The sequence below is a fragment of the Aplidium turbinatum genome, chromosome 14 (genome assembly GCF_918807975.1).
Source record: "Aplidium turbinatum chromosome 14, kaAplTurb1.1, whole genome shotgun sequence".
In the NCBI taxonomy this organism is placed as follows: domain Eukaryota; kingdom Metazoa; phylum Chordata; class Ascidiacea; order Aplousobranchia; family Polyclinidae; genus Aplidium; species Aplidium turbinatum.
In genome coordinates, this window is record NC_137485.1 from 8,900,953 (window position 1) to 8,914,335 (window position 13,383).

Here is a 13,383-nt window from a genome sequence, read left to right on the forward strand (position 1 = left end):
GAATTCAAGTGTTCACTCTGACAGTTTTTTTCATATTTAACTAACTCATTCTGCGATTTATGTCGTCTAGCCAATGTAGTTCTGTTTCATTCTTCCTCTTGCGTTTGAGGCCGCCACAGATTACGTTGTTACATCCAGGCGCTGCAGCCAATAGATTGTGTATTCATCGAGCGTTGTAAGGTCCACATATCAATCAATTATTTTATTTTTTGTCATTAACGCGTCCGGGACGAAAAAGATACTAACTACAAAAATCGATATAAACCTACCAGCACGTTAACGAACGGGAAAAGGTGGCAAAACCTTGAAAGGTTTAAAACGTGCCTGAATGAAAAATTATGTAGTAGGCTATATATCAGTAGTTAGCACGGCCACAAAACCCAAATAGCAAAAAATAAAACAAAAACAGAGAGAAGCACACATGTAGTAATGAATGACAGCCTAATGAAAAGTGTTGTGGATTGAATTTGCCAGTTCCAATATTGATGTGGATGAGCAGTCATAATATAATAATAGGATGGAGAAAGAAAACCGGACATAAAAGAAACCCATCCTCAGGCAAAAGCCCGTTTCAATGTGGCCCAGGGGAGCAGGTGTTGAGCTCTTTCTATGGTTAAACTGCACATCACACAGTAGCCTAAGACAATTGAGGTTTGATATCCAGTATTGCGTTTGCTGTTAATATCTACAAACATAAAAGTACAGCACAAGCAATCGATATTATTGTTAGGTTAGCCTAATCTTTTGTAATCGGCGAGGCCCCACTGGAACATGTTGCTGCTAAAACGGCCCACTCCAGTCCGCAGGCGATTGAGCTTCACCCATTCCTTCCGGGGTAGTTCTGCTCCAGGTGGGGTGTTGGTATTGGGAAGGACTGTGAATTGGGTTGGTCTCGCAACTTCTCTCCATTCACGGTTCCAAACTTCGGAAATGTGGAAGTTCGATTTGCACATAGCTGCAGCATGTCGGGAGAACGGGCGTCGAGGGAGTCTGTTTCATTGTCCACAACTCATAGCAATGGCCTGGCTGTAGGCATCGTGGCAAATCCTTTGACAACATTATAATTCAGTCTCATGGACGCTTTTGCATTGTGTTTTTCAACTTTTTTTCAAAACCCTCGCAGTGTTATATGAAACGTATTAATTTTCGATTTGATGGTCAGAATTCAAAACTGAACAGCGCTAATAAACTCTTATATTCTTTTTAACAACACAAGATAGGTAACTGATACATTACATAAATAGGCTAATAGTGAACTAAATGTTACAACTCAAGAAAAATCTCTGTTTTCACACCCCTACCCAAAGTTGTATTGCCTGTCTTGAGGTGGGAAAAACTGTGTTTCGACAATAGGCTACGGTACACTTTTAAATAAAAACGAGATTTTGTTGTCTTGTTTCGATGTCCAAGCAATAGTGCGTTTCGTCGTTATCGTTTGTTGCATAATCCAAACAGGAAATCAGTCCTTTTCGACTGATTGGCTGTTCGTAATTAGCAGAATAAGTTAGTTAGACCCAGATCGGGGGACATAGTAGCCTAAGCTTAACTTACTAAATCTACGCTCGGTTCAAGTACCAGAAAGTAAATTATTCCGTTGGGAGGAGAACAGATGTGGCAGCCAAAGATAGTGGGTCTCCTTCATCACAATTAGTCCACCACTTCCACAACAAGCTAAGGATAGTCCTGAATACGGCCAACATTACCACAAAAAGCCCAGTCCGAATACTCACTAAGAAGTAGACGTTGAATCAACGTAAAAAGATTAAATTTTTCTGGTTAATTTATAACTGCAATGAGCATTTCCTCCAGATAACATTCAAGCAAATATAATATTTTTACGCAACTGCTTAAAAACAAAACAAATGCCAGTGTAAATGATTTACAGGAGTAAATCGCAAAACGCAGGAAAATCTCACATATATTTTTTTTGGCTTTTTCAAGCCAATTTTAAAAGCCACGTGCTGCGAAAAAGACCATTTACATAAACTAAAGAAGAATTAAATAGAAGCAACAGGTTGAGACAAAAGCTCTTAGCACTCAAACAGTCTGTTATCTTCACTGCAAATAATGGTAGGCTACAATCACAGACCTGCTATTCAACACATAGGCCTACCACTTAAGTCAATTCCGCAAATTTGCCTCAAAAGAAATAGGCTAATAATTAATCAAACAAAGCAGTGATAAGTAAAAGCTCATAGATCACAATAATCAGGGTTATGAAGTCAAAAAATACCAAATTCCGATTTCTTGAAAGAGAATGTTAGAATCCATCGAGCTCCAAACGCTTATGGAGTAGAATCTAAAATACCTTACTCAGACTTAAGATATCCCAAAATCCTTGCACTCCGAGGCAGGTTAGGGAAAACCTCAACCCAAACACTTGAAACTAAAACGGCCCTTCACTAAACCAAACTTGCTCAAGGAACATGAAGGCTTTCAGATCTTTCTTTGTGAGTGCTTATTCCTTTTAAAAGCAAAAGCTATTATGGTTACAGCATGGCAGTAGTCCCATGACCGACCCATCGGAAAAGTCCCCGAATTCCCAGAAGAGTAACCCTCTGTTTCCAGATCAACAACCCAAATAGCAATGCAACACAGTAACACACGTTGAAGATTAAAATAATATAGAAAAAAAAAACGATATAAATGTCAGTTCCGTTCGTTGTCATCATTGTTCCATCGCTGGGGGGCCACGTGGCCAACCAGGTAAATATTGTCGTACAAATGTCCAGCGAAATCTCTATCGATCGCAGGTTGAGGGGCGGCACCTTGTGGAATATTGTCTCTTTGAATAGCGCGGCATACGTTTCTGACAAATTCTCGCTTTGACATCTTGTTTTTGACATGGGGGCTGGACAGGTCAACTGACAGCAATATCAGGGAGTAACATACAATGGTGATCACATCTGAAAACAAGATTAAACCATGATTGGATATCATTCAGAAAGTTTCATAAAACTATGTGGGAAATTTACATATAATCAGACAAGTCGAGAGTTGGGAGGAAGCGAAATACCTTAATTATGACGTCACCAAGCCAGCTTTCATTTCAATAGTTCGTTACAGAAGATATTAACAATGAAACAAAATATACGAAACAGATATAATCAATATAGCCATCATATAGGTCAGCATGGGTGTGATGCATCAGTTTCTTGCAATTTGTTTTTCAAAAGAAAACAAAAGTTTCGAACACTATTCGCATATGTTGATTTTACATCATATAAATTTGTGAGCGCAAGAGTAAAAATTACGCTAATTTGCGATGTGGATTCGACATTAAAATACTGAATTTAATGTTTAAAATTACTAAAAACATTTTACTTTAGACTTCGATTTCAAATACCGCATCGCTAAAAACCAAAGCACCACCATAAGCGCATCTTTGGTTCTAGTTTATCAAACCAGCTTAATGGTGTGAAAGCTTGGCTTCCTTGAGTTGCCATCAACTTAAATCGTTACCGACCACATAACAAAAAAAGTCTACCCCAAGCTAATCACCTGCAGACAGCCTTAACTCCGGGTTGTCGGCGCAAAATCTCAAGGCAAATTTTTCCAAGAGCAAGTTCAGGTAATCTCCGCGAGCGGTTGGTGAGTCGACGGCGTTGAAAAACTTTCTAAAATAAACAAATTTCTCGTTGTAAAAACGAACATCAATCTTCGATTGAAACTACATGAGTTCATCAATGCAAATTGTATTCTCACTCAAACCGGTTCAAACAAGATTGCTGACTTGACAAAGCAGCAAAATAGTCCAATGAAGGAAAACAACCATCCAACATAATTGTGGTAAAACGATTCAAAATCAACCAAATAAGTAATCAGCTCAACTTTCAAACAAAGATATTAATTCAACTTTGGATCACGGAATTCCATGATTGAACAAACATTGAAAAAACTGTGTGTTTGCAAATACACCACACATAAACGCTTTTACTGCATCTCAAGCGTAACTGTGGTACAATGTCGATCTGATCATCAAACCATTTTTTCTTCAAAGTGGGACATAACAAACTTTATACAAAATTTTCAGGAAGAAATTAGCTTTAAAATTATGTGAATCTGAATGCAAAACACTACGTGCACCTGAGAGCATTTGGCAGGAACTGGTTCTTGAAGCTTTGAAGCTTTATCACCTCTTCCAAAATATCTTGCCTGAACAGAAACAACAAAAGTATCGATATCTATTTGAAACAAAAACACATCAATCAAAAATACGCTGTCAACATTCCATGCTTTACCTGTCTCGCAAATAGAGGCGAACCTTTTGCCAGCAAAGCTGATTCGTATAATGAAAAAAATGTGCGATGTCTTCAATATCATCATCCAATACCTTGTTGTCAATCAGATATTTGACACCCTGCGATCACATACCAATAAGAAGACTACTTGATACAAAGGCACATTGTTCGTGCTTTGATGTAGTGAACAAGACTTTACAATGTGTAGCCTATTGAATGAGCAACATCTAAGATCTGAGTTATACAGAAACAGACTTGTCATGATAAAGAAAACATAAGTAGCCACAAGTATTGTACACTGTGTAAAGCCTATACATTTTCTTCATTATTAAAATATTTAGATATTGGTGAATTGTACCTAGTAGGCCACTAACCCATTCTGGCTGCGTGTTGAAAGTTAAACTTCCCTCATCAAGTAACAAAAAAAGTCTTTTGAATGATTTTCGTTCTTGTTTCCAGGTTCGGTATGCACTGCAAAACCCCCACGTTGCCATGCAGAGTCTAATGATACAAGACATAGTTTTTAATGGCTTAGTAGTAATCATCACAACGGCATTAAAAGTGATACTTAGGGCACTTACCCTTCCCAAAGGCTTTCATCATTCGCCAAATTAGACCACACACACGATGCCAGACAAAGGTCCGTTGCATTTAAGTTCTTCAGAATCTGAAACAAACGCTACAGTTGAGACGTAAAAATCAAATCACAAAAATTGTTCGAGTTTTACAGGTTTAAAACCGTCAAAATCTAAAACGCAGCTTTTTTATTATGCTGCAATGTGGTGGAAGCTTACACCACACAAAAACCTATTTTCTGTGATTGCCATCCTCACCTCAATACCAAGCTCAGGTGGGAGTAGGTTCAAATCAACAAAATTGTTTGGAGAAGGAGGGAGATTGGAATGTCTGTGTTTGTTTCTTGAAACGCAGTTGAACATGTTTTGACCTGAAAACAAACGAAGTCATTATGAAAACGAAATACACTTTGCTGAAAGACTACAATAGAGGCACAGAAATTTGTAAAAACAAAAATTCAAATGTTCCAAGATGACTTTCAAAAACATATTATATCTTGCAATTTTTTCATAAAACTGTGTTCCTATATTTGCAATCCTTTTTTCTTTCTTGTGCCCTTGTCTTATAAACAACAAATTTAAAATAACATAAAAGCTTACATAACTGTAAATGCTTTAACAACTGCTTTCAAGGCAGCGAAATCAATTGCTTTTCAATTGAAATTCAAAACGTAGGCTATTGTATCAGCAAATTCGGGTTTTAAATTCAAATTTCTGAAGTTAAAGATCTTTCATTTTTTGTTAAATATAAGTTTGGTGATTTTTTTCTGCTTTTTGTTGCATTTAGCAAAATTTCAAGTTTACAAAATCAACAACTGAAATGAAAATACACTGTAGACTTCCTTAACTGAATTGAACATTATACTGTTGGAACCTGTAATCTCTGCCATAATTGCTACTACAGTAAAACTAAAAAGTTTATGATATTTTACAAAGTTTCTGTTAGTGTTAAGTATGCTTAACTTTTGCTTTTTAGTTCATGCTTAAGCCCTCCTACTCATTAGCTCGGTCCATGACATTAAGGCGCGAACATAACGGCGCGAGACAAAACGGCGCAGAAAAAACGACGCAGAGACAAAATGGCACAGAGGCAAAACGGCGCAGACAAACGGTGCCAAAGTCAACGTAACAAGCCCAGAACCTTTTCCTTATTTTTTTCACATGTTTTGATCAATTCCTCTTTGTCATGAGTTGCCAAGGGTGGTGGGGGGGAGACTTGTATACAAGCTCCAAAAATCCTTATTCACACATAAACTTTTGCAGAGTATTATCATTCTATACATTGACTTTGGCGCCGTTTTGTCTGCGCCGTTTTGCCTCTGTTTGAACTGTTGGAACGTGTAATCTCTGCCATAATTGCTACTGCAGTAAAACTAAAAAGTTTATTATATTTTACAAAGTTTCTGTTAGTGTTAAGTATGCTTAATTGCTTAACTTTTGCTTTTTAGTTCATGCTTAAGCCCTCCTACTCATTAGCTAATCCACTTGAAAATTAGTGAAGAAAAATGAATTGCAGTAAGGTACTTTTTTCATTCTGTCAATAAAGTTATAAAAAAAAATGATTGTTAACCTGACCATGATTAGTGCTGTTTGTAAAAAGTTTATTTTTGCAGACACAAATGCATGAAGAGTTTATTTACTAGTAAACAATGAAGTGATAATAACATGAAGAACATAGGCACAGTTGCCTTAATTTAAATAACTGACATATCTAAATATGACATATTTTTAAAGCTAGACAATAACAAAAAATAAAATAATATATATACCGGTATGGTACAGTCTGAAAACAAATTGAATTGATAAAGTAAATAGCCTGATAGGAATCACATCAGAATACTGTATAGCATATATACTGAGACTTACGTTTCCTTCTTTCTTCATTTAGATTCCATGATTTCCCAACTCCCATGGTACTCTCGTTGCGGGTTAGCCTCTTTGCCACTTGCTGTCCCATTAATGAGTAACAAGTGAACTACTACCAAAAGTGAATTTTACCTAATGAAAAGAATTAAATTTAACGTCAAGGATCTATCCAATGCAAGGCCACTTATTTCATGACCACTGTGCAGTGTGCAACTCATGACCACCATGCACAGAACACAATCTTCGCACAGCTGGACTTTGTTCTTAAAGTAAAAGAACAGACAAAAGAAATGATCACACTTACCAATACCAACATGCATGTCAGAGTTTGCATTGTGACGTAACAGATATCACTAAAATGAAAAGAAGTCCAATTGCGACAATTTGTGAGAAATGTTTTGATTGTACAATGTACATGCTCTGAGACAATTGCTGACAATGCACTGTGTTACACAACACAGCATCAATGAACTCTCTTAAATTTAGCAAGAGTTGTAAACACTTGTAGGATTGTATCACGCAGTTATAATGCCTACTGCAACTGAGTTAGCACACACATTAGCAACATAATGTCCATTCACTTAAACTTTCTTTCTTCAGTAAATTGGTAACACATCAATCAGATAATCGTATCAACCTGTCTGGCAAATAGGTGATACAATTAACTGATTTTGTTTGTAGGGTACAGGTAAAAAAAACAATATTCAGTTTTTCTAAATCATTATATCAAGCATGGTTGATTGGTTGTGGGTTTGACACATGTCAAGAAATATCTTCCTTAATCCTGAAATTCTGAACATTTAGTCTAAAACAGCAGGAAAATTACGAAGTTATGGCCAAGTTGTCCATATGAAAATATGTGAGGTACTGTACAGAACAACACGTCCATAAAAGCAAAACCTTCATTAATTTCCATGGCAACTATCAACTTCTAACTTGATCAGTCTTGGACTAGTTCATTATTAGCCATCCATAGAATTACATGATATTGCAGGCTTCACCTTCTTCCTGGGTAGATGTCAATTTTTGTTAGGACTGACGCCTACATCCTGTCTTCCCTTGAGTCATCTGCACCACTTTCATCCGATTACTACAGAGAAGCATGCATCATTATTATCGTACTTCATATTTTCATGAAGACAGAATTAATCACCGCTTAGTCGCTGTTCTATATATATATGATCCTAAATGTATTCAGTGCAAAGTAACACGCTTGCCTGTTTAATAGTTTTGAAAGAAGCATTCAGTCAACACCTTCATAGAGAAACCGCAGAAAAAAGATGAAATACTACCGATTTGCTTTTACAAGGTGTTTTGCTTGTTTGTCAGCTGTCAAACTGACTGGTGACTATGATATGCTAATTAAGCTCAAGTCAGTTGGATCCAACACCTTGGAACAGGCTGCACACAGGTTTTTATTCAAGTTTTTTTGACGTTTGATGTGCAATAAAGTTTATCTGAGACTTAGACTTTACTGTGGCTGATTGCTTAACTAAAATAGACTAATGTATTGTATATAGTGAACCAGGGCTTGTAGGTTTTAGCCTGCCTGCAATATTACGAGAGAAATACAAAAGAGACGTTGCCGACCATCGGGCGTGGATGGCTTAAAACCTACAAGCACCAGTGAACCAGCAAATCTTTATTGCTTTTTTATCGGGAAATTACAGCAGCCTATTACAATATAATTTATAATCAACATGAGTACCATGCTCAAGTTAGAAATATAAAGTTGATGATGTTAACTTTAAAATTGACTTTGAATGTGTCACAATAAAGCGATGTTACCGCCTTTCCAACAAGTCACATTATGGACAACAAACTCAGGCCTATATAAAAAATTACAAAGACACACTGCTTTTGTCTTTTTTCAGGTAGGGTACCCATATCACAGCCATCCTCTTTGTCTTTCAAAGTTGGAAGTGGCTATTTTTCCACAATCAGGTGTTGCCAGAGATAGGATTAAAGTTAGGAAGGGTTAAGGTAAGGGTTAGAGTTAGGAGTAAGATTAGGGTTTTGATCTTCCCAGGACTAAAAAAAATTTCCAAATTACAAGTTTTTGTTTTTAACAGCTTTAAACTTTTCTCAAATTAGGGAAGAATTCCTTATCTGGCAACACTGGAGAGGCTATTATTACACTATATCAGTGGTTCCCAACCTGGGGACCGTGGACCCCTTGGGGGTCCGTGAGAAAGCATTTGGGAGTTCGTGATTAGCCTACCTTGATAAATTTTGAAAAAAAACGAAAAGCGATCTTTTTATTTTCATTTCTCTCTTTAAATGCAAATGTGTCAAGCTCAAGTCAGCGAGAATAAACTGTACTGGTATGCATTAAAATAAATCAATGCTGCTGCCTACAGTGTGTACATTGACCTTAAACTACATCTACCACAACGCATGTCGATTACAGTCAAATCAGGATTGGCTCGTCTATTACATAATAGAAAGCATGCGATGCAACGAAAGTTTACCTCATAGTGGTGGGAACGACACCACTGCTTGCAGTTGGAGACTACGCTGTACAGGTAGGCCAGTAGATATGTAGCCTACCGGTCAGCATATAAGTGAGTGGTATGCATAGTCATAGTCAATACATGAATGAAAACACCAAGATGGGGTTGAATAGATATGAGGAATAAAGCAGAGGAATAATTTTTAGTAATGATTAAGTGTGAAGTTTTGAGGCTTAAAATATACCGGTACTTGTACGGCCGATTGTGCACGACACTCAGCCTAGGCTTGCTTACAGTTATCGAAAATATGTGAACTAAATGGCAAAAAATGGCATGAATTTTGATGTATTGAGAATTTGTCATGATATCGAGGACTTACCGTATCCTCTGCCTCTGGTAAAATTGATTTACCACTAATGGGTTTACGCTCGTAGACAAGCAGTATGTGGCAGTGAAATATTGTTAATACCTTACATTTTTTAGGATTTAGCCCTTTAGATTTAACAAAAGATAAATTTAAATGGCAAAAAACAGAATTATAATGACAATTATAATTATATTGTATGGTTTTACTTTTACGGAGGATCGCGATGGCACAGAAAAACCTCAGTGAAAAAGTTCTCAACAACAGCCCTCTCATTAAATTTGCTTACGTTGAAAAAGCTTTGGCATGGCACTTTGGGTCACCTTAATATTCAAATACTGCTGACATTTCTTGAACAATTCATTCAATTTCTTATTTGAGCAACTGTTTAACCTGTTATTTGCCGCAGGAGTCATAGCGGCAATGCAATAGCCTATAACACAGTACAGTAGTTGAGTAGCATAATTATTACAACAGTCAATAGTACCTATGTTAATTGAGTTTCAGACAAAATTTAGGTAGGGGTCCGAAAAATTAATAATTTGTCTAAAGGGATCCGTGACAACAAAAAGGTTGGGAACCACTCCACTAGCCTATATCATAGTGTAAATATAGCCACAGCCTTTCTTACATTCGATAAGACCTTTGTCTCATGAATTCTTTTACAGGTAAGACTCGACAAAATTTATCACGGCAAGTTGTTTCGTTACATATCTCATAAATTCAATAATCACAAGTTGTTCATAGCCTGCCTAGGTGAGTGGTCACTCTGATGTTTTTGTTTTGTTGTGATAATTGCGCAGCAGAAATGACGTCACGTTCGTGACGTGCAATGAAGCGAAAAGTAAAAGTTGCAAAGTATGAATGGGGTGTGCCAACAAATATCTAATTCTATGGGATTGGCTCATAATAAAAGAGAAGGATCCACAGAGGATACAAACTGATATAAATAAATCAAAAAGTGAATAAAAAAAAATAACAGTAACATGTACTTGAGAGCTACATGTACTTGTGAGGTTAGCCTACTGTTATTTTTTTATTCACTTGTTGATTCTGAAAAGTTTGGGTGTTCATCAGGAAAATTCAATTCAATTTTATTTTTCATTGCTGGCGCGAAAATGAAAAGAACGATAAGGTAAAAAACACGAATGCACCAACAAAAGGAAAAGATGGCAAACCAAAAGGTTTAAATACGCATGGCTAAAACAAGGGCTTTGGAGCCGGAGCCCAGGAGCAGTGCATTTTCAACCGAGCTGGAGCTCTAAGTGAAATTGATGAAATTCAAGTGGAGCTGGAGCCAGTTGTTTGATAAATAGCTCCGGTTCCGATGTATTTCATAAAATGCAACTACTATTGGCTGAATTTACATAATTTAACAGCAACCCTTCACAAAGTTAAGAAATTATTTGCGTAATCAAACGTCAAATTAAAGAACCGGATTGTGTTTTGAAACGCAGTTCCGCATGACATTTTGATGAAAGTACCATAAATTTCATAAAATTGTGCCGTTTTTTTGAGAACAGTTGACTGCAGGCAATTTTAAGCTTTAGAAATTAAATTCAAATGACGTCATTATTTTAATGAAGGCACTTTTCGGAGCCTGGAGCTGGAGCAATGGTATCAATAAGCTCCGGAGCAGGAGCTGGAGCTAATATATGATAAAAAAGAGCTCCGGAGCTGGAGCAACTTAACATTTAGGCTACATCTTCTCCAAAGCCTTGGCTAAAAGTGTGTTTGGAAATCATATTTTTAATTTGCACAGCCACCAAACCTGTGTAGGCCTATCAGTATCAGGAGTTAAAAGTTAAAATGTAGAGGACAAGAATAGTCACTAGGCTACCACAAAAAACAAAAACAATAAAAAAACCAATATCGTTTCTATGTCTTTTCACCTTCTTTCCTAGCTTTTTGATATAAAAATAATTTGCTTTTGAAGTATTAAGCTACCGTAGCCTATGGTGGCCTAATGCTTTTGGTTTTCTGTCTCTCTTGCGATATCTTAAAATGAGTTGTTTGTGTTTTGATCGCAATGTTTGTACTCACTTCGGAAATGTCTGCAATAAACAAACCAAATTAGGGTTTTATGAAATGACTACATATTACCAGAGGTGCTATTACATTAGGTACCGTACGGTATTGTATGTTTGATTGCATGAGCAACTCTAGAATTAAAATATGGTTTTGGTAAATAATAAGCTTAGTCAAAATTCAAAATAAAAAAGATTGTCTTTAAACTATTCAAGCATTACTTTCCTGATTCTTTTCGATTGGTCAAGTCTTTGAAAATATATGAGGTGTTCCAACCGTGCAATAGGCCTATTTCATTATGACTGTCCTGTTTTGGTATCAAGCACGTTCTAACAACACTCATTGTATTTGAATTATAACAGTAAACGTTCAGTGAGCTCTTGAAGTGACGACACCAAAAAGAGTTCTTTGCAGTTTGTAACTTACATGTATTACCGATATTTCGTTGTTTTGGATGTGGGCAGCTTTGTCTGATGCAATAATAACGTCCGCGTTTTCTCGCTTCTTCGTTTTTCTTTACCCTACTTTTGCTAACTTATGTTTGGCACCCGGCATGTAGCCTACCTATTGTTTTACGTTGTGATGGTCAAAAATAAAAACAAACGGAACTGATAAGACAAGTGAACTTTCAACGCCTGTTTGACTTAGGCCTACGAGAAGTTTTGTAACCATTTTTGACTTCATTCTTTCAAACCATAAATCACAAAACAGAAGCCTATTCAGATTTTAGTAACTTAGAAAGCAATGATTTTGTTAGTAAGCTACTGTGTGTTAAAACCATCTGCACATTTAAGCAAGAAATCCTTCTCAACGATGGAGCCTAATGAATAGAAATCCCTGACGTCCATCAGCAAAACAACTAAGAGATTTTAAACACTGTTTAGCCTACATAGAAATTCACCGTAATACAGAAAAAACGTTTTTATTTTTACACCAAACCAGACTACTACGATTTAAAATACACTGCATTTATCAGCAGATTTGTTTGACTTTGTATTACGAGAAAAATTGCCTATGACTGCCTGCACCTCAAGCGTGAAATAGACCTCGACAGGCGAACTCGCGCGGGGAGGGTGACTAGTCCTCAAACCCGTTGCTCCCAATATAGGGTTGCTCAGCGAAGTCGTTAGGTTTGCGGTGCCGGTACCGAAACAGAGCAAAATTCCGAAAACGTATTCATTCAGCCATGCACACGCTATGATTAAGCTGTAGGCTAACAAGTTGACATTCAATTTTGCAAACGAAAAAAATAAAGATGTGCAGTAGCCAAAACACTGCATTAGTGCATTACAGTTGCAAGGTGGTCGGTCGATTGGTCGACAGACATTTGGTCGATAGGACATTTGGTCGACAAAACATTTGGGTTAGGGTTAGAGTTGGGATTAGGTTAAGGTTAGTTAACCCTAACCCTAAAATGAATCGTTCTGTCGACCAAACGTCTGTCGACCAAATGTCTTGTCGATCAAATGTCTGTCGACCAAACGTCATGTCGACCAATTGACCGGGTACCAGTTGCAAGCGGAGTGGCCAGAAATGTCTAGCCAAATATAAGGGGCTGTGAAGTAATATTTCAGAGAGGTCAAAATCATGATATGCATAAAGCCATGTAGGCCTCAGCCTAACGTAGGCTAAGTTGGCAAAAGCGTCAAATTTTTTGCAACATAGCCAAGGGGTGGAAAGAAGGGGTCCTATAATATCACCACCCTCTAACAGACGTGTCCTACCTGTAAATGCGGTCACCAGTAGTGTAAGTCACCTGCTGAAGCAGAATTTGTCAGAACGAAGACTACATAGTAATGAAAACGTAGCTTGCATCGGCTTCAAATCTTCTGAAGAAATAACCGTTGGTAATAGGC

General features: G+C 37.1%; 1 protein-coding gene across 3 annotated transcripts; it reads right to left on the reverse strand.

Annotated features, from left to right (window-relative positions):
• Nucleotides 1-1,176: 1,176 nt before the first annotated feature.
• Nucleotides 1,177-10,203, reverse strand: LOC145783290 (F-box only protein 8-like). 3 transcript variants are annotated; one of them, XM_082595128.1, is made up of 10 exons: nt 10,131-10,203; nt 7,684-7,772; nt 6,683-6,814; nt 5,075-5,187; nt 4,823-4,908; nt 4,616-4,742; nt 4,242-4,360; nt 4,087-4,155; nt 3,502-3,617; nt 1,177-2,906 (listed from the first exon to the last, which is right to left on the reverse strand). In XM_082595128.1, the coding sequence occupies exons 3-10, from the start codon at nt 6,771-6,773 to the stop codon at nt 2,650-2,652; spliced, it is 978 nt and encodes a 325-aa protein (XP_082451254.1). In that variant the 5' UTR covers nt 6,774-6,814; nt 7,684-7,772; nt 10,131-10,203; the 3' UTR covers nt 1,177-2,649. The 3 variants fall into 3 exon arrangements, with proteins under 3 accessions (XP_082451254.1, XP_082451253.1, XP_082451252.1); XM_082595127.1 differs by lacking the exon at nt 10,131-10,203 and having other exon boundaries at nt 7,684-7,919; XM_082595126.1 differs by lacking the exon at nt 10,131-10,203 and having other exon boundaries at nt 6,683-7,919.
• Between the last annotated feature and the right edge of the window lie 3,180 nt (nt 10,204-13,383).

What these genes read in the sequence shown, in the direction of transcription:
- LOC145783290 (XM_082595128.1), bottom strand. Translation starts at nt 6,773, where the DNA reads ATGGGACAGCAAGTGGCAAAGAGGCTAACCCGCAACGAGAGTACCATG. An exon ending in GATGAAAGCCTTTGGGAAGG is followed by an intron (nt 4,743 to 4,822) that starts GTAAGTGCCCTA and finishes TTGTATCATTAG; the next exon opens with ACTCTGCATGGCAACGTGGG. An exon ending in GGAGTTAAGGCTGTCTGCAG is followed by an intron (nt 2,907 to 3,501) that starts GTGATTAGCTTG and finishes TCTTGTTTTCAG; the next exon opens with ATGTGATCACCATTGTATGT.